The following is a 21,011-nucleotide window of genomic DNA, read 5'->3' on the forward strand; positions in this document are numbered from 1 at the left end:
CGAGCGAGCTAAATTAACCCTTTACGAGAAATAAGATGGCGTCTCAAGGCGAGCGGGAGCCGGGGGTATTAGGTATGTGTCGTCATGTAGGATCCATGGCCCAGGTCGGTTCTTTTTATAATTATAACCCCACCACTAACTGTGGTCAGTGGGAGCGGCTTGAGCACGAACTTTGCCGGCAAACGGAGTCGCACAATGGCAGCACGGAGCGGGCTGATATTAATGGCACAGCACGAGGCGTGAGCTCCCAGTCACCGGTTCAAGGCACGTGGTCACGGCATGTGCCATGGCAGGCGTGGCAGGATGACTATGCGAGCATTGGCAGGCTTCAGGCACAATTGGGGGATGTCTTGGAAAAGGTGAAGCGTTATGAAGAATATATCGAGGAGGTGCAACGTGGAGTGGACGAGTCACAACGGCACGCAGACGCGCTTCAGAAAAATTACGTGTACGGGGGGACACAGCGATTGGACGATTTACTGGAACGAATTCGGTGGCAAAAACATGACTTGGCCAATAGAGTCGACAAATTACGTGGGAAAAAGAATTTGGTAGTGTTTTATACCCGTCAGTTGGAATATGCGAAGAGCAAACTGAACAAAAGAATAGAGGAACAGCAGAGTGGTATCTCCCAGGAAAGGAAACAATGGGAGGAAGAATGGAAAACCGAGCTCGAAAAGAAACAAAAGGAGCATGACTTGGAAGTAAAACAATTAATGGAAAAATTATTGAAGGAAGCAAGGCGGTTCAAAGAACTGGAGGGGAGAGTGAGGGAAATACAGTTGGAAGAGAAAAAATGTGAACACGATGGGGAGTTGGAACAATTGAAGGAAGAGATAAGAACAGGCAATCAGGAAAGAGAAAGCCTAGAATGGAAGATAAAAAGAGGAGAGAGACAGCTCGAGGAAAGGGCGGAGGAATTGCTGGAAAAGTCAGAACAGTTCGAAGAACTGCAGGGAGAATTGAGGGAGGAAGGAGAAAGGAAAACAACGCTTGAAAAGGAAAAACGCGAACAAGATGGAGAATTGGAACTACTGAAGCGAGAGGTAAGGGCAAGCCAGTTTAAAAGAGAAATCCTGGAAGGGGAGATTAGAATGGGAAAGGAATGGCAGAAAAAACTAAATGAATACAGTAAAAAAAAAAAGGGACGAATTGAGGAGGGAAGCGGTGGAAAGAAGAGATGAAATGAGTGAAGAAGCACGCAAATTGAGAAAGGAATTGGAAAAGAAAGCTTCTGATTTACAGAAACACCAAAACAAAGAGAGGGAATTACAAAACGAGTTGAGGATGGTGAGAGAAGAAAGAACGACAGCAGAGAATGAAACGTTAAGGAATCACACTGAGCAGATTGAACAATTAGAAGCCAAAGCAAAGTCGGAGTGTGCGGAGATGAGAAAGGAATTGGAAAAGAAAGCTTCTGAGTTACAGAAACACCAAAACAAAGAGAGGGAATTACAAAACGAGTTGAGGATGGTGAGAGAAGAAAGAACGACAACGGAAAATGAAACGTTAAGAAACCACAGTGTACAGATCGAACAGCTGGAAGTGAAGGCCAGATTAAAGAATGAGATGCAAGAAAGAGTAATGATGGAAGAACGAATCAGACAGGAAAAGGAAGTCAGCCAACTGAGAGAAATAACGAGATTGCAGAATGAGGAACAAGAAAGAGTACTGAAAGAACAAGGAATGAGACAGGAGAAGGAAATCAGCCAACTGAAGGAAACCACGAGATTGCAGAATGAGATGCAAAAAAGAGTAATGATGGAAGAACGAATCAGACAGGAGAAGGAAGTCAGCCAACTGAAAGAAATAACGAGATTACAGAATGAGGAACAAGAAAGAGTACTGAAAGAACAAGGAATGAGACAGAAGGAAATCAGCCAACTGAAGGAAACTACGAGATTGCAGAATGAGATGCAAAAAAGAGTAATGAAGGAAGAACAAATAAGACAGGAGAAGGAAGTTAGCCAACTGAAAGAAATAACGAGATTGCAGAATGAGGAACAAGGAAGACTGTGGAATAGGAAATACAAAGAACAAGGAATGAGACAGGAGAAAGAAATCCGTCAATTGAAGGAAACTATGAGATTGCAGAACGAGGAACAAGAGAGACAGTGGAATAAAAAACTGAAAGAGTATGAATTTGAAACTGAACGACAAAAGGAAAAAAATAGGTTGGAATACGAGAAGTTGAAGGAGCAAGTAATGAAGCAGGAAGGAGAAATCAGGAGATTGAAGGACACATGGAGATTGGAGAGGGAAGAACGAGAGGAGCAATGGAATAGAAAACAAAAAGAACATGAATCTGAGGTTGACCAATTGAAAGAAAAGCTGAGGCTGGAGTACGAGGAGATAGACAAAGAACAGCGAATGAAACACAAAATGGAGATGAACCAAATGAAGAAAATCATGAAACTGGATAAGGAAAGACAGGAGAGGAAACGAGGAAGAGTAATTAGACAGCAGCAAATGAAACACAAAATGGAGATGAACCAAATGAAGAAAACCATGAAACTGGAGAAGGAAGGACAGGAGAGGAAACGAGGAAGAGTAATGAGACAGCAGCAAATGAAACACAAAAAGGAGATTAGCCAAATGAAGAAAACCATGAAACTGGAGAAGGAAGGACAGGAGAGGAAACGAGGAAGAGTAATGAGACAGCAGCAAATGAAACACAGGAAGGAAATGAGCCAATTGAAAGAAACAATGAGATTGGAAAACAAAGAGCAGGAGGAACAGTGGGAGAGAAAACAACAACTATATGAGTGTGAAATTGAACAACTAAAACGGAGAGCGAGATTGGAGTCAACGGAGATTGAGGAGCTCCGGAGGGAGAACGAACAGCTAATGGGGCTCAGAGAGAAAGAACGACTCAGATGGGAAGGAAAAAGGAATCAGGAAGAGACAGAAATAAGGAACAAGGAGAGAAAATGTATAGAGACACGGGAGACAAGAGACGAGGTGAAAGTAATTGGGAGGGAGAGAAAAGAACAATTAATACGGAAAGCAAGGAGGAGGTACGCGGAGATCGTGAAAGAGCAAGGAGTGAAAAACAGGGAAGGACGGGAGCGACTTAAGGAGAAAGCAAGGTTGACCTACATAAAGATAAGGGAAAGACGCCAGAAAGAAGCAGAGACTAATAGACACAAGGGGACAACAGAAACTAATAAATGTACAGAGACACGGGAGATGGGAACGATAGAGGGAAGACTGCACGATGAAGACGAGGTAAGTGACGTACACACACACGGAGGTAGTGGAGGATAGTGGGGGTGAGCTCGCGGACTGGGTCGAGACCCGGTGCGAGCAGTTGGATGGCCTCCTCCAGGAACGAGGGGAGGGAGTATGCCCCCTTGAGGCGAGTCACGACCAGGTGGGTTCGGTCGTGCTTTGCGAGGTCGAGGGGAGGAGTGCTGTGGACAGGTGCACGGAGAGCTTGGGGGGTATAGAGGCCCCGGAGACCCTTGTGGGGACACGAATCCCCAGTGTGGTTGTCCCTGTGTGTGTGGTGCAAGGTGTGAGTGCGTCCCCGTGTGTGGAAGCGACCCCGTGTGTGAGTGGTGTGGTGGCGATTGTGCCGGAGTACGTGCTTCCCAGCAAGCCGTGTGTAAAAGGGGCACCGCAAGTGGAAGAGGCCGTGTGTGTGAGTGAAACGGCCAGTATGAGTGAGGCACCGCGGTTGAGTGCCCCCACGTGTGTGAGTGAGGCACGGTGTATGAGTGAGGCACCGCGGATGAGTGCCCCCGCGTGTGTGAGTGAGGCACGGTGTGTGGATGAGGCACCGCGGGTGAGTGCCCCCGCGTGTGTGAGTGGTGGGGTTTGTGTGAGGGAAATGGCACGAGTGAGTGGAAGGCCGCGAGTGAGGGGAGCCACGTGTGCAAGGGTAATGGCATGCGTGAGTGAACGGCCGAGTGCAAGGGAGACCGTGTGTGTGAGAGAGCGGTATGTAAGGGAGATGTCGGTGGGCATGTGTGAACATGCAGCCGCGTCTCCCGGTGTGAGTTTAATGGTGAGGTGTGTTAGCGTCGTAACACGCGGGAGTGCGTGTGTCGAATGGCGACGACGGCGACATGTGAGGAAAGAAAGCCGAGTAGCGGCTGTAGTTGTTTCGGGGACCGTGCCGGGTTCACCCAGCAGTGAGCACGAGGTCCGTGCTGTGCAACGCACGAGGTCCCCACGTGCTCGCTTGCGAGTGAAGTCCCGGTCCGGAAACGCCAGCGGTGGATTTGCCGATCCCGCGGACGGACAAAGTTTAGGCAGGATTACGGATTTGGACCGGACGGGTTCTCCACGCGATCGTGTGTGTTAAGCTCCAACGGGCAAAGCACATGTGTTCGCGTGGGGAACCCCTCGAGACGTGGGGCTTGTGTTTTTTTTATGCGCACGGTGACGTCATGGCTGCACGCGGGGTTGGAATCCGGCAGGAGGGGTATCCCTGCCGGATGGTACCGTCCAAAGAGGGACGAGGAACACGTGCAGCTGCATGACGTCACGGGCAGGTGCAAAGTGCGCGAGCTGTGAGCTACCGCGCTGGTGCTGCGCATGTAAAAAAAAAAAAAAAAAAGCAAGCCTCACTTTCGGGTGCACAGGATTCCTGGGCAAGGGGTGGAAGACCCCCTTGACCAGGGCACAGGATGGAAACTAGTTAGGGGGAAGGGTTCGCTTAGTTAGACCGACTTCATGGGGCAAGGGTAAATCCTCATGGAGTCCATGGAATGGATGAGTTAGAGGGATTGTAGCGAGATTTAGGTTGGGAAAGTTATTTTAGAGATTTGGAGACAGTGACAGACTTGTGAATGCGTAGAGGGGACGTAGTTTAGCTACGTAGTGTTAAAAGGAACGTGCTGTAGTGTAAGGGATGACGTGGGAGCACGAGTTAGTTAGGGGAGGTAGTTAGAAGGATGGCAGAGTTCAGTGGTGAGTGTGTTGAAGAGTTGGTGAGTGAAGTGGAAGCATGTGCTTGGTGAGTGAGTGAGGCCAGCGGGTCTGTGTGAGTGGAGCGAATGGGGAATGCATGGTGCGATGAGTGATTGGGGGGGAGGAGTGACTCCCGCCCAAGGGACCCCGGGGTCAGTATAAAGTGAGTTTGGGGGTTAGTCAAATTTACAAAATGGAGGTCGTTTTGTTGTTGGTGGGAGTGTAGGCTCGAAACCCGTTTGGAGGGGTGCAGGAGCCCTGTTGCCAGGCTGGGAGCGTGGTGGCGAAAGGTGAGTATCGCTGAGTGGGTACCCCGGGCACCAGGCTAGTCGGCCGTGGTAGGCCAAGGGCCCATGGGGGGCCGGGATAGCGTAGTGGGCACGGGTGCGCCTGCTTGGTGCGGGGGCCCGGGGCGCCATTAGCCGCGTGGGCAGTGTTGTGGGCACGGGTGACCCTCGGAAAGGGGCCTGGGAAGCCAGCCTGCCACGTGTGCGTTTCAGGGGAGGTGCCATGGGGGGCACTCCCCGGTGTTTAGGGAGCTGGTAGGCTCGGAGGCAGTGTAGTGCCCGGGGGTGCCATAGCGGGAGATTCGGCAGAGGGTCGTGCCTGCCAAAGGGAGCCACGTGTCCCAGCCATGAGACCGTGTGAGGGCACGGAGAGAAAATTGGGGGGCGAGGCCCGAAATTGTGAGGACACCAACACAGGCGACGGGAATCTGGGTTGTTAGAACCAATAGTTTAAGCGAGAGGCGCTTGTTGAAAGCCCCGGGGTAGATTAGGAAGTGTACCCCTCCGCACCATCCATCCCCTCGCTCTCGTTGTGGGTCGCTGGACCCACTTTGGTTATAGATCGCTGAACTCTGGGGAGGCCATCCTGAGGCTTCGTTGGGCCTCGACACAGGACGTTAGCTCTCCCTTATTCCCCTCCGGGAAGGGAACGTAGGGGTTGGGAGTAGGCTAGGTGACAGGATAGGTTAGCCGAACAAGGACAGTACAGGGGTTTAGGGGACGATTTATAGTGGGGAAGTAAAAATAAAAAAATAAGTTGGGGCTAAATTGGGGTTTGGACAAATTAAGGGAGTGGGTATGGACAGTGACAGGCAAAGGCGATAGGTTGGGAGGGAGACCGTAGGGTAGGTCCGAGCCCGCCTTCCGAGTGGCCAGCACCACCGCACTCCCTCCACCAACCTCCACTGAACGGCAAAGGCTGGCCAGCTTCATCTGCTGGCTGCGTTGCTGCAAGGCAAAGGCCGGCCCACTTCATCGGCAGCTGTTGTTTTGCTGCAAGGCCTGTGCCGGCTGGATCGTCTGCAGCTGCTGTGCTTCAAGGCCTGTGCCGGCCAGTTCATCTGCCGGCTGTGTTTGCCTGCAACGGCCTGGTTCTGCAGGCTGTGTTTGCCTGCTGCCTTTGCCATGCCATGCCATGCCCACTGCCCACGTTCACCAGCCCCGTTCAATTTTGCTTTGCCCCCCCACTGTTCATTTCCATGCGCGCCAGGATCAGAAAACAACAGTTTGCAAGCTGCAAGAACTGCCCTGTTGGCAGCTACAACACGGGCCTGCAGTGGCGGCCCGTGCACCGTGTTTGCATTCATCCATCCATCCGTTGTGTTCATTGCGTGTGCCACTTGAGCTGGCATGGAGACTGCGTTTGTGCAGCCCATGCACCATTGTGGTTCACTGCGTTCAGTTCAAAAGGGAAGGCCTTGGACTGCGTGTGAGCAGCCGGCCACGTTCCCTGTCACCTGCATTGTTTGAGCCAGAGACTGCATGCGAGCAGCCTGGCTCCCTGCTAACTGCTTTCTTTTTGCAGAGTTCATTGATCCTGGGCCATGGTTTAGTGTAAAATTTGTAAGTTAAGGTAAGATGTACTGTAAATATGAGTGCGCCCCCGGCATGTCTGTCTTAGCGCCGGCAATTTTATTTAAGTCGTCCGTGTGAGTGAGTTTGTTTAGGTAGTTACGCAGCCCTCAGGTTATTTATTTTGGGGACACGAATACCATGAATGTCGCACTCAGGGATCCGTAGGTAAAATGTACTAGGGGAAAACTACACATGATGGCACATGAAAATTTGACGACTCGGGACGAGTCTGTAAAAAGGGGAGGGGGTAGTGTTGTGGTTGACGAAATTCGCAAACCACCATTCAGGTCCCTTAGGTGAGATATCTCTGTAAGTATATGTGTAGTTAGGCCCAAACCCGTTGTTTAGAGAGAATAAATGTCATTCATGCGGGCTGCGACCCTTCAGGATAGCCGTTTTTCTTTACTATCTTTATTTTGGACCAGCCGCCATTACTACCACCACCAACCACGTCTCAACAGCCATCACACAACAATCACCAACCGCAACGCCGCTTCACAACCACAGCCACGACCTTTACCGTCACAACTCGCCCTCGCAACCATCGCATCGCCGTCATTCCCACGCCGCTTGTGGGCACCGATACTGGACTCGTGCAGGGCGCGCACCGAGCAGGGGTGCAAAAGCGCCGGCCTTTCCGAAGAAAACGGATCAAAAACAACTCACGCCCACTTCTGTTCCGTCCTATCGGCGAGCGTGGGGCGATTTGGCCCCGCCTCCAGGTGCGTTGGAGTAATATCGCTATAAGCAAATTCATGGATCAAAAAGCATTCACGCCCACTTTTCCTCGGTCCAATGGGGAGCCAGTTAGAGGTGAAGGGTCGGAGGTAAAGGGTCGAAGGTGAAGGAGCGAGGCCACGGGGCATATAAGGGGCCGCGCTCGCCAAACAGTTCAGTTCGGAGGGGAGAGAGTTAAGAGTTCGGAGTGAGTGAAGAGTTGGGACGAGTCAAGAGAGGAGTCGGAGAGGGCGGTTTGACGGAGCTGTGGAGAGGTGGCGGCGGCGAAGGCGGTCGAGGGGGTGCTCATGTCGGAGTCGGGGAGCTGCGGAGGGAGAGGCCGGCGGCGCGACCGAGGTCGTGGTGGAGACGCTCGTCGCGGGACCCGAGACAGGGAGATATCCTCCATCCCCCGAGCATCAACAACCCCCTCCTGTTTCCCCCCGTGCTGAGATAGTGCGAGAAGGGGGCCCCGTCCCCACCCCATACCAGGCAGTCCCAGCGAGGCCCGCGGAGTCGGGGCGCCAGCGCCATTTCGCGGCTCATCACCAGACGGGTAGGCCCGACGCGGTCTCGGCCCCAGGCCCGCCTGCCCCCCCCTCATCCTTGAGGGTGGTCCTTTTCTTTTGCTTTGGGTATATGTGTTGTCGGCGCCGTCTGTGAAGTAAAACTGTATAAGTGTTGCCGTGTGCTCGGTCGTCGGTTAGATCTGCATTGTTGCATTTGCTTTTTGTGCATTATTGTGTGTTTCTGCTTTTTTTACATTTGCTTTTGGTGTAATTGTATACGTGTGCTTTCCGTTCATCGCGAAATAAATGTGCTTTATGTTGAACTGTTTTCCCGTTTCGCTTCGTCTTTTCCTCTATTGAATCTCCATCTTACTTCACGTAAAGGGTTGGTCGTGGGCTAAAACGCCCGATAATTAATCGAACCGCCGAGGCCGACGATAACACCGCTCGGTTATCCCGATAGTACGGAACGGGTCGCTTAAAGTGGCCCGTGTCCGAAGTCGACCTGCGGCGAGGTGCGATCGCCCGGTCTACCCTCCGTGTGGGTACTTAGGTAGGTCGAATTTGGCGAGCAACCCTATCCCAGGCGGGGGGGCCGATTGGCACGATCGTGGTGAGGCCGAAAGGTCCACCCGTGACTAGTTCCCGGCGTTAGTCCGAGAGGGTCACGACTGGATTGTCCGTCCGGTGGGCGACGTGCCGCGATTTGAGTTACGTGGCCGTTCGCACGCCGGCGGGCGCGAATCCGCAACAATATTATATATATATATACATATATAATTGTAATGTTTGTGGGATAGATGGAGGAATTTCATCGTGGAAATAGGATTGTATAGTATGGCATGGTCCGTGGACGGGTAGGAGACATCACGATGTAAATTGAGTAGGGAAAACCGTGAGCTTAAGATTGTTTACGTGTCACCACACGGGGGTGGTGCTTTGTTAACTAGGTAGGGTTTAAGGCTAGTTTCCCCAGTATGTGATTGCCTCCCTGTGACCTTTTCCTACGTTTTTGCATTGACACAGCCGGCTATAAAAAGGAACCACGTTTTAAAATAGTACTGTAGTTCAATCAAGAGCATTGATCTTTGATTGCTCCACATCCTCATCACAAAGATGTAAAGATTGACACAAGCCGAGGCAACAGGCAGAATGGAAGTGAGGAAACACTGTAATGTATAGTTAGTCAAGGCAGAAATACTTTGCTGAAAGGTAAGATCGAAAAGTGCTACAAAGGATTAAGATGCACTTAAAGAGGGGGGGGGGAACAAGGAAAAGGCAGTTTCAGTAAAAGATATTTTCCATGAACAGTATCATTTGAATATTTAAACTGCTCAATTGAAAGGAAGCTTAAATGAAAGAGGCCTAACCAAAAAATGAATCGTCAATCCCTAAAGGGCAACAGCTCATGAGCAGAGGGTGATGGGTGGGGGATAAGGGGAGGGATAGGTGAGCGGAGGGGGGAAGGTCTCCCTCTCTATCGAGTGCAGCCTGTGGCTGCTGGTTGCATCATTGGATGGGACGCGGCTATGCCGCTGATGCAGTGTCCCCCTTACCAGTGCACTGGTACTCATTTTCCCGACCTCAGAAGGATGACAGGCTGAGTCAACCTCCTGGTGTATTAATTCAGCGGCCCAACGGGGCTTGAACTCAGGACCCTAGGATCCCAAGCCGCCACCCTAACCACGAAGCCAACACCAGGCTTAGGGGGGAAGGTGGTAAAAAAGAAGCCATTTAATCACTCACAGTCTGTGCAAATATGAGTTTCCTTTTGTGACGAGGTTCTCGGAAGTGAGATTAATGGTTGGGAAGCACTAGCTGGAGACGTCGACCGTCGAGGGCCCAGATTCATTCCGATTGCCCTGGGCTCTATCACAGTGATCCCACCCTGGGCTCTAACTCCAACCATGAGTCCCATAAGGTGTGGGCTCCAGGTATGGCGCATAGGCTGAGAAGACCTGGCTGCCTACGGAAGTAGTTGGGTGGGGAGGCAAGGAGGTGGTGGGAGGTATTGAACACAGCACAGCACTGTGCAATTACATACAGTGGCATTTCATCCATTAAATGGCACAGTTCAAAAACAGGTTTTGCACAAATTCAAAATCAAAAGTAAAAACGCAACAAATGCGTTTTCAAGGTGAGAATCACCTCGATAGCTGCATCGTTCTTGGTTACCCAAATACTGATGCTTCTACTCTACCATGTACCTGCACAGGTCTATCCACATCATCCACAAGATCATCCATTGTTGCGAGGTCTCTGTCGGGCACAGTCTCTATCCCAAGGCACTGTAGATCATCTACAAGGAGTGCATTGTGGTATGGGTTCAGCTTTGGAGAACAAACCATTTTACACATCGGTGTTTGGGTTTAATCCACTGTGTTTCAGGTTGTATAAAATATAAACATTGTCATCATTTCAGGCCAAGAAATAGTCATGGATGATGGGTTTTAAGAGGAGGAAAAAAGCTGAACACCTTTGTGTATCTTGCGCAGGTGCTTTATCAAGCCCCCAAGGCGCTGAAGTTCAAAGTAAGACAGCCCCTCATTGTAGAACACCTGTGGGGGTACATAGGCATCTGTGGAGAGTGAAGGAAACAAAATTATAAACATAACAATAAACAATAATGAAGATGGAAACAAAATTCATAAAAATAATCAACATTTTGTTTGCTCTGGGGTCTATTCGGAGCCATCGTGCACATTCTCCTCCTCTACTCTCCTTTTGTTTTTACTGACATTCAGGATCGTCAAACAAAACAAACATGCAACGTGTACACCATCTTTATATCTTTCATACAACAAAATCAGGATGTTTATTGGGGACGTGTTTGGATGGGCGAAGGGGGATACAGAGTCAGGAGCAGACCCGGCATCCTCCTTCGATCCAAGTCTTTACTTGGAAAATTCAGAGATGCTCTCAGTATACAAGGCCTTTGTCCACAGCTCAATGGACTACTGCTCTCCCCCATTGGCTGTCACTCCAGCATCACATCCGTTTCTCCTGGATTCTGTGGAATCTAAAGCTCTTAATATTATTGGAATCTCCTGTGATGAAGCCGAAGCACAAACACTGTTGCTCTCAGATTGCAAGCAAGTCGATGGTCCCTCTGTTTTCCATCGTCTATTCTCCAACGTTGCCCCCGCTGCTCTATCAATCCTCCAACCCTCCCCCATCCACTTCAGGATACATGGATTCTTCCAGTCAGCCCCTCCTGGTTAAACTTTCAAAATCCAGGACGACCACACCTCAAATATTTTATTACTCACTTCTCCCATTGTTGGAACCACCTTCCTTCCATCGGCCATTCTGTCTCCCCTTTCCTCCAGGACTTCACACAAACAGTGCACCACCATCTTATGTCATCCCCAATTGTCGCATGATCTTTTTTGTCCCCATCAGGCTTTTTATTTTTAACCCATCTTACTTGGTAGTTTCAGTTCCCCCCCCTCCTCTTTTCCTGTTCATCCATTCCCTTGATGTTTGTCCCACTGTCATGTCTACCTTGGTCTTCCACAAGCCTTTCTCCAATAAATAAAATATAAAAAAACAGCCATTTGTTACCTAGGTTACCTCAAACATAAGGACTCCTTAAAAAACCAAAAAAAAAAAACACCTCTCTTACCTGTGGAACTGTCTTCCTGAGTCTGTTGGCTCACACTCTACCCTTCAAGGTTTCAAGTGTGCTGTCCATCACCATCTCAATGGTTCAGGGATTTAAATCAAACCTGGTAAATATATGTATGATGATGGAATATTGTGGGCGGAGGCATATCTGGCGACGTCGTGACGTTCAAAAGTACCCTTCCAGTTTTTATATATATATATTTTGGATACATTAGTCGAGGCTCATGGAAGAGCTATAATTGGTATACTGCACGGATCAGGACAGAACATGACAAAGGAATAGTTGAGAGAAAGAGAGGGGGAAACACCAACGGCAGAGTTAAAGGCCAAGATAGAGGCAGAACGAGTGGAGGTGAGTAGTGATCCTGGATTTCAAGAGTTTAACTAGAAGGGGGTTAATGATGGACCATGTTTGACCTGTAGAAACCTGGGGGGGGGGAGCCAAACAAAGTATGGAAAGAGTAGAGGGTGCAAGACCAGAGAGGAGGTGGTGGAAGATGTAGAGAATACCGACTTGTCTGCAGTGGCATAGTGATAGACCGACTCATAGACCCAGCTTCAGTGCAAGATATTCCAATAATCTTGAAAGCCTTTCCATTCCATCGAGCTGAGCATGATATGAGGCAGGGGAGCCATCCCAGAGAGGATAGCAGTACTCCATCAAGCTGCAGATGAAGGCCTTGCTGGTGGATAGAAGTTCATGTGTACCAAGGAAGGACTTTGCACATGATGGAGGATGCCCAGTCGGGCGGCTGGTTTTGGAGGCCAACTTTGAAATGTGGTTTGTTTAAGAAAGATAAATTCCTTTGGATTCCATGGTTTGAATAGAGTACAGTACGATGGAATGGATCCCACCCACCACTAGTCATCAATGAATCAAGCACTCAAACGAAACAGTTGATAAGGAATGGCTGGCAAGGTCATACAAAATACCGTCCAGAGTATCAAAAAATGTGCAAATTGGACAAATGAATACTTTTGCAGCAGTCGGAACTGCTGCGAAGTTCAAGTCCGCAGTTCAAATTTTGAAATTCGGTTCAGGGTTAAGATATTCCAGAGCTTATCGCTTTTCAGCTGTAATGCTTATAAACGTCCAGAGTTGTATGGGGATGGAGGGAGGAGGGGGTTTGGAAGGAGTTTAGTGTGAGGTGAGGTCAGGGAAAGGGAGACCTGTGGTGGAGTGTTAATTACGATTCATACCATTTCATAAAAATTATGGTGCATGGAATAACAATGACGATGGAAACAAATTGTCTGAAATACATTTTCGACTGGTCATACTGTAAACAATCCTGGTGTTGGCTTTGTGGTTAGGGTGGTGGGTTTAGGATCTTAGGGTCCTGAGTTTGAGCTCCGTTGGCTGCTGAATAAACACAAGGTGGGGTTGACAGCCTGTCATCCTTCCGAGGTCGGCGAAATGAGCATCAGTGTACAGGTAGAGGCGCACAGCATCAGCGGCACAGCCATGCTTCCAATAAATGATAGCTACCCCAGCAGCCAAGTTGCCATACGCAAAAACAGCTACTGTAAACACTGCCGGGACACGTCTGGAGTATCAAATAACGTGTGACTACAATTCTCTGGTAGATTATAAGAATAACAGCTGATAGTAGAGTTCCAGACCCTTCTATGCCTTTCGCCCCCTTGACACCCCCAAAACCCCTAAATACCCTAAGACTATTCAGAACCTTTAAGACCCTCAAGACCACTAATGCCCCCAATACCCTTTAAACCTTTAAGACCCATAATGAGCCTCACCCTTTATAACCCAGTCCCTTTGTAACCCCAAGACCCTTTAGATCATATAGATCTGATAGACCCCATTAGAACCCTTAGATCCCAAATATTTTTTGGCTGAGGGCCTTCTGCAGTAACATTTGAGGGTCATCAGCCATATTCAAAAACACCCCCCCCCCCCATTGGTAAACTGCTTCAGTACCAAACTAAGATTGTGCAAAATATAATTAATTATTTCCTTTTTTACTGTTTTTTTCTTTCTTTCTCAGGTTCTGCTCATCTTGCTTGGTAGCATAGTGAAAAGTCCCACATGGCAAAAAGAAAAGGGTGTCCATGACAACAATTTCACCCCATTGTAACCAAATGGGTTTTTTTGTGATTCTTTTATTGCCAAACCTCAGAAACCTTTCAAGATATCAAATTGAAACTTACACAGCTTATTTGTATGTATGTGCAGTATATGTATATAAACTCTGGTGAAAATTAGTCAAAGGTCAGAGTCAGTGCCATCCAAAACATGTAAAACACCATTTAGGCCACAATTAGAAAATTAATCAACCAAATTTGTGATGCACAACATTAAAAATTTTGAAATTACTAAATTGCTATTTCCATGAGGAGGAGATTGGGACCATACTCTGTGCAGAGCGTTGGTGGTGCTTAAGCAGTCTCCTTGGCTATTGGACACAATCCTGGACGGGTCGCCACTCCGACACAGTGTACCAGAAAGCTGGCACTCATTCTGCCGATTTCGGAAGGACGACAGGCCGTATTTCCATGGCAACTCTTGTTTATTTGGATTTCGCAAGCATTGTGTTATGCACGACATATATATGAAGACCACAAGGGGAAAACCAGAGATGTCACTTTTTATAAATTTCAGGGTTATTGCACCTGCCAATAGTTGGCAACATAAGGTTTCCTCTCACAATATTACTTTAACAAATAACCAGGGGTGTCACATAATTTATATGGTGTAAAGTTTAGCCGTGCAATGAAAAAACAAGTGTTGTCAAAGCTGAACAAGTAGAAACCCAGAGTTGTCAGTACTTTACTCCTGGTTATCTCCCTTTCATTCATGTTAACTGTTCCACCATAATATTCAGAGTTGAGAAACTAAAAAAATGAAAAGTTGTAAAACTTTCACAGCATAAACTCTGAGCACTACAATGGCCTATTTGGTTATATCATGGGCTCCGTAGTTGGTGCATATCGTGGTTCAAGCCTGGTCAAACCTTTATTGTGACTTTTATGGGACCCACACCGTGGCTTAATGGTTAGCGCGTCTGAGTACCCATCCTCATTCGATGTACCCACCGCCCAATCAACCTGCTTAGGTATATGAGGGAGTCACATGAGGTGACTTCAACTATCACAGGGGTGGTTTATCCTTGGTTTCCTCCCGGTTTTCCATCATATTAAGTAGTACGGAATAAGAAATGGAGAATCCGTCGTCATATAAGCGAAATACCCTTGAGTATGGCGTTGCACACCAATCAAACAAAAAAACAATGACCGTTTAATGTTGAAAAAAATAATCTGTGATCACCAAAGTCATGTAATGTATGCTAATAACCAACAAGCATGAATTTGCTACACATCCTGGGTTAAAATTGCATGGCAATTATTAAACAAGGGAATAACCAGTGATGTCAGTTTGCAACATTGATTCGTTCTTTGCTCTTAAATTAAATAACACAGAAGCTTGGCAAATGCTACATGCTTAATTTGATCGGACAATGATCACTCTTCCTTTTACTGGAAAAGAAATCTGTATGACAGTTATTAAACAGTCCACCAAAGTCTTGAAACTTTGTTTTTCAGTTTCTTCAAAATTGAGTTATCCTGACATCTCTGGTTTTCCCCTTGTGGTCTTCATATATATCTATCTATAATTCCAGCAATGTGTGTGTGTGTGTGTGTGTGTGTGTGTGTGTGTGTGTGTGTGTGTGTGTGTGTGTGTGTGTGTGTGTGTGTGTGTGTGTGTGTGTGTGTGTGTGTGTGTGCGCGTGTGTATATGTGTGTGTGTGTGTGTGTCCGCTGTTTCTCGACAACCACTGGTCCGATCTAATTGAAACTTGCCAGGAATATTGCTGGGGACCTGTAGTTGTGCCTTTTCAAGGTTTGATATTAATCGGACAAGCAGTTCCCAAGTTACGGCCATTTATTTGCCAACCAATGAAAGGACACGTTGCTGCGTAGGCCGGTACACGGCCGGCCGACGATGACGACACGTGCCGTGCCGGTTACGATGGGGATCGGTGCCTTAGTTACCATGGCGTAGGAGTGGCAATGGTCAATGGCAGCGAATGTCATGGCAAGCAAAGATGGGGAGGTAAACTTGATTTTAATTAACTCTGTTTGTATCACAGCAGTTGTTACTTCAATGCAAGCAATAATTCATGGAATGCATGTGAACATTCCGTACGGGCATGCACCACTTCTGGATAGTGATGACTTAATGTATTCTAATAATTTCTCGATTTCTTATGCGCATTTATAGATAAACACAATGCCTCAATCCAGTTGTCATTTACGAGAGCGAAGGAACGGCCTGTGTGGTTGTTTGAAAGTTTTTTTTTGTTGTTTTTTGTGGGGGGGCGGGGTTGCACGTACAGGCACGCGAGAACGAAGGAACGGCCTGTGTGGTTGTTTCTGGCTCGCGGTTTGAAAGTTATTATCTTGCCAAAACGAAGTTTTTGCAAGATATGTTAGTCAGCTTGTATGTTTTTATTTTTTTTTTAATTTTAATTTTTTTTAGTTTGTCTGAAATCACGAAGGAAAAATTCTGCAGAGCACAGTTATCATTGGAAATTTTTGTAACTTCGCATATCAGAGGCCTATAGAGGTCCCTTTCAGTGCACAAAATTTTGAAGGTCAAGGTCAAAGGTCAAGGTCACTGTCGCAAATCAGGGGAGTCGACGAAACCCTTATTTTTTGAGTAATTTTGATCGGATCGTTTACAAACTTCATGGGAATATAGTTCATGGTCTGGCGCTCAGCTGATTAATTTTTGGTGGCAATTGGCCTTGACCTTCATATTTTTTTTGTCTGTAATCACGTATAAAATCACTCTGCAGAGCACAGTTATCATTGGAAATTTTTGTAACTTCGCATGTCAGAGGCCTATAGAGGTCCCTTTCAGCGCATAAAATTTTGAAGGTCAAGGTCAAAGGTCAAGGTCACTGTCGCAAATCAGGGGAGTTGACGAAACCCTTATTTTTTGAGTAATTTTAATCGAATCGTCTCCAAACTTTATGGGAATGTAGTATATGGTCTGGCGCTCAGCTGATTAGTTGTTGGTGGCGATTGGCCTTGACCTTCATGTTTGTGCCTGAGGTCAAACATATTTGATCTGAAGGTCAAATTTTCAAGTTTTAGGAACCATATCGTGAAGTACCTCAAATTGAACACCTCGATGAGTGCTTTCTAGATATGTCAAGCTTGAGACATTACGACATCATTTGGTGACGTTATGAGGCAAACACATATTTTTCATTGTTACCCAGTAGAACGATTCTCATCGGAATCTCTCGTAGGCAGATATTCCTCAAGGAGTCGCTCCTGGTGGATAGCAGCTCTGTTCACCTCAGTGTGACCTTAAAGAAGTCACACGTGGTCACCTTTTGGCAAGATACGGGTCACCCTGCGGGTGACATTGGTTTATTTTATGGTTTGCACGTATGGCCACGCACATACGGGCAAGCGAGAGCGAAAGAACGGCCTGTGTTGTTGTTTGTGGCTCACGGTTTTAAAGTTATTTATATATATATATATATATATATATATATATATATATATATATATATATATATATATTTTTTGCACGTACGGCCACGTACAAGTATATCATGAATGAGAGTTCTTCTGAGCGGAGCTTCATTGTCTATAAAGGTAAACGTGTACCACATGCCACGGTCCACATCAGCACTTTATACTGAATTCCCATTTCTACCAATACATACTCAAAAAAATTGTTCATTTGAGGTGAGACATCTAAGGAACCCGTCAGAGACAGGTATCCTGCTAGTACATTAGAAAGGAGGTGATTAAGAGTGAATCTGATAGAGATGTTTAAGATAATGTTGGATGTTGATAAAATAAGTGTGGAAGAGTTTTTCAGCAGAATGGACAGTGACGAAGGAGTCTTTCACACACAGCAGTTAATGCATGGAATGGTCTTCCTGGAAAGGTAGTGGCAGCAGAAACAGTAGATAGGTTTAAGCTTCAATGATATAGGTACCTGGAATCATTGGGGATAGCAGGGAGCATTGACTTTGCAAAGCTGGTTCAGAGTTAAGGTGTGGATGGGTTATTGTTTACACGTTTATTGATCATGATATGTGACACGCTCTCTTCAAAGTGTCTGCTGTTAACGTTTTTTTCATTTCTCACCCTACAACTCCCGATGCCTGCAAAAATAAAAATAAACTAGAACTGCTGCATATTTAGCAATTATGCCTGCCAGGTACTGAATGACAACCATTCCGATGACGATGCCATCCGACGACGATAACATCCCATGCCGCCCTACGACGATGCCATCCCACACCAACCATTCCAATGACGATGCCACCATCCCATACCGCCAGTTCAGATGACGATGCCATCCCACACCAACCATTCCAATGACAATGCCACCATCCCATGCCACCAGTTCCGATGACGATGTCATCCCTCACCAACCATTCCAATGACGATGCCACCATCCCATGCCGCCAGTTCCGATGACGATGCCATCCTATTTTGTCACTTTTATCAAACTATATTTCTTATAACTAGTTGATCCCAAGACTGCCACTTGTAACTGCGAGCAGTGGTTTCTACATGGGTGCTTACAAAACTGTGAGCCACGAGGATTTTATCATGAAGTCCATTTGATCAGTCACACAAACGAAATGGTGTACGTGTGAGCCAAGCATTCGGTTCCCAACTCAGTTTCTGAAGATGTTCAATTAAACAGTTCAGTTTGGGAAAAAACAATTAAACAAACAAATGGCAGGTCATGGTTATTGATGAGGGGAGCACAGCAAAGGATGTGAAGCTAGATCATGATAATAAGTGTAACAAGGCTGTGGTATTCCAATTCGTTGATAAGATACCTTCCAAGGGCATGTGCTCAGGCATCGCGGTGGCTCCATCTAACCAAATTTCACGCAGGGTCCGTGTGAGCCGATGGAGAAAGCACAGCAGGTACTCAGGGGGACAAAGAACAGTTGGACTCTATAATGACAGAGGGTAGCAAGAATCATCCAAATATCTCTGGCAGCACAGGTGCCACTCAATGACATGTCAGAGCGATGTTCAGGTGTGCATTACCTACATGAACCAAAACAGAAGCTTGAGCAAGCGTACGCAAAATAACTTGCAAAGCTTTCTCAAGAACACATCCCAAGTGGATGCTGATAGGAGCACCGACCTGAAGCAACTTCATTGTCACTTTGCTCCCTTGTGTACAATTTAATAATTATCATGAGACCATATGAGGCGCCGCGAGGAGTGATGCAAGGGACACATCGGCCATTTTGGAGTTAATGCCATATAGCACTATTTTAACCCTTACCCTATCATCATCATATCATTAAGAAAATGTCACTTACATCACTCCTCCTCGCAGGGCCTCATATGCACCTGTAACTATTATCTTAATCATGTATTTTTGCACTTCTTTTCTTTTTGAATAAAACGTCAAGGCTCATGGAAGAGCTAGAACACAGAATGGATCAGGACGCAACACAACAAAAGGTAAATAGTAGAGGGGGGATGAACACCAACAACAGGGTTGAAAGACAAAATAGAGGGAAACAGACAAACAATGGGTGTGGGGAGGAATGAGGGGTGTGAGAGGACGCATGGGGTGCACAAGATGCATACAGAAGCAAACTCTCAGGAAGGAAAAATTGGAATTTTGGAAGGAGGTGGACTCGGTGAGGGTGGTTAACGGGGTAGAAATATCAGGTTTTGGATGGGGGTTGAATCTGATCTTCACATGTTGTATTATGACTCGATGGCTATAAATGGAACAAGTCAGAGTGCCTTTTGAAAAAAAACAAAAAAAAAACAACAACATTATGTTGGATGAAGATAAAACAATGAGAATAAATACATTTTACAGACAAACTCACTCCATCGTCAACCGTTTCAATTCCTCATCACACCAACCCCATCCTTAAACGTACAAACCCTATCCTTAGCTCTTTTTGCTTCGTCCTCACCGCAGAAGAGATGTTTTCTTCCAAGAACTTGCGAAACTTTCTCAAGAACACATCCCGAGTGGACTCCCCCTGAGGTCAAAAAACAACAACTTCCTTTATAAAATAAAATAATAATTAAAAATAAATAAATATATATATATAAAATGAAAAGAACACGTGACAACTTGTTCCTTGAAACGTTGGTAACTCGAAGGGCAATCAGTAGAGTGCATATCTCCACCACTCAATGCCTGATCCAGCAGAACATATGGGGCCCAATACATTTTTGAAATATTGTGCAACATTTCGTTTTTGGCCCCATCTCTCAAATGACAAAGAATCACTTAAAAAACACAATGAAATAAAATACTTGCGTCAGAATTGAATCAATTTGTTCCTCGTCATACACCCGTGTCCACCAAATTTCGTTTGAATCCACCCACGACTTTTTGAGATATCGTGCTACATCTCGTTTTTGACCCTCTCAATGGTGAAGAATCACTTTAAAAATTCTAGTAGCTGGATCTGAGTCCAGATCTTCAACAAAATCTAATCAGTTCGTCCTCTTCACACAACCAACCTGTCCACCAAATTTCATCCGAATCCGTCCACCGCTCGAGATATCCTGCACGCAAACAAACAAACAAATAGACAGACAGGGGTGAAAACAATCTCCTTCCACCTTCGGTGGCAGAGGTAAAAAGAGACAACAAGATGGACACTTTGGGCACTGCGTGGAAGACTGGGAAAGAATTTTGCTCAACATGAGAATCCCGATTGCCATTCACTCCCGTAATCACGATGTGAAAAAGCAAGTTCAGGTGTTCTGTACCTGACCGCCATCAGTATTGTTGAGTAACAGCTTAAGAACAGCTACCTGCAGGTCCTCCAGCACTACACACCAGAAACAAGGCAAATGCGTGCATTTCAGTTTGGCTAACAATTGGCAAAAATCAAAACCGCAAACTCAGACTGTGCTCTGTCAATGTCTGTGCAAACCCTGTATGTGTTTGGTGAGGTGGTGGCAGCTGTTTTCATATGCTTGACGCCTCCCACAATGTTCTGGACTCTCGTGCTCATCACCTCTCGTCTGAATGCACAAGGAAACAGAAACATTGAGTGTGGAGGAGAAAGGAAATTATTTTAAAAGAAGCATCCAATGAGAAAATTAATTGATGACATACCTTCTGCAGAATTCCATAATTCGAGCAATTAAATCATTTTCACATTTAAATGAACGCAAACCAATCCAGCAGTGAGGTCTCAAAAAGAGAGGATAAAGATTTTACTAATCGGGCAGACGCGGCCATTAAAATAAATAAATTAATAAATAAAACCTTTTCCCATTCCCAATATGTGGAAAACGTTCGGTGCAATCCTAAAACAATCTCCCACAATGCACCCGAGCAAAGTCCGACATGCTAACTATCCTCACAAGCATGTGTCCG

The 21,011-nt window shown here is 46.5% G+C and overlaps 2 protein-coding genes across 6 annotated transcripts in view; one reads left to right on the forward strand and one right to left on the reverse strand.

Moving 5' to 3' along the window:
- The window catches only part of ERMARD (ER membrane associated RNA degradation), an 82,787-nt gene that overhangs the window by 53,595 nt on the left and 8,181 nt on the right, over positions 1–21,011 (forward strand). The window lies entirely within an intron of this gene.
- The window catches only part of RNF123 (ring finger protein 123), a 67,644-nt gene that overhangs the window by 24,478 nt on the left and 22,155 nt on the right, over positions 1–21,011 (reverse strand). For 4 of the 5 annotated variants that reach the window (XM_085863693.1, XM_085863691.1, XM_085863694.1 and 1 more), the window contains 8 exons: positions 20,563–20,653; positions 20,396–20,457; positions 20,144–20,188; positions 19,585–19,653; positions 18,472–18,592; positions 10,482–10,583; positions 10,213–10,304; positions 9,752–9,971 (listed from right to left, as the gene is read on the reverse strand). In XM_085863693.1, coding sequence (XP_085719819.1) covers positions 9,752–9,971; positions 10,213–10,304; positions 10,482–10,583; positions 18,472–18,592; positions 19,585–19,653; positions 20,144–20,188; positions 20,396–20,457; positions 20,563–20,653 — 802 coding nt within the window. The remainder of the gene's footprint in view (positions 1–9,751; positions 9,972–10,212; positions 10,305–10,481; positions 10,584–18,471; positions 18,593–19,584; positions 19,654–20,143; positions 20,189–20,395; positions 20,458–20,562; positions 20,654–21,011) is intronic. The other variant, XM_085863692.1, reaches the window with a different exon arrangement.

The sequence above is a fragment of the Eptatretus burgeri genome, chromosome 18 (genome assembly GCF_056783735.1).
Source record: "Eptatretus burgeri isolate ZD-2024b chromosome 18, Ebu_testis_v1, whole genome shotgun sequence".
Classification (NCBI taxonomy): Eukaryota; Metazoa; Chordata; class Myxini; order Myxiniformes; family Myxinidae; genus Eptatretus; species Eptatretus burgeri.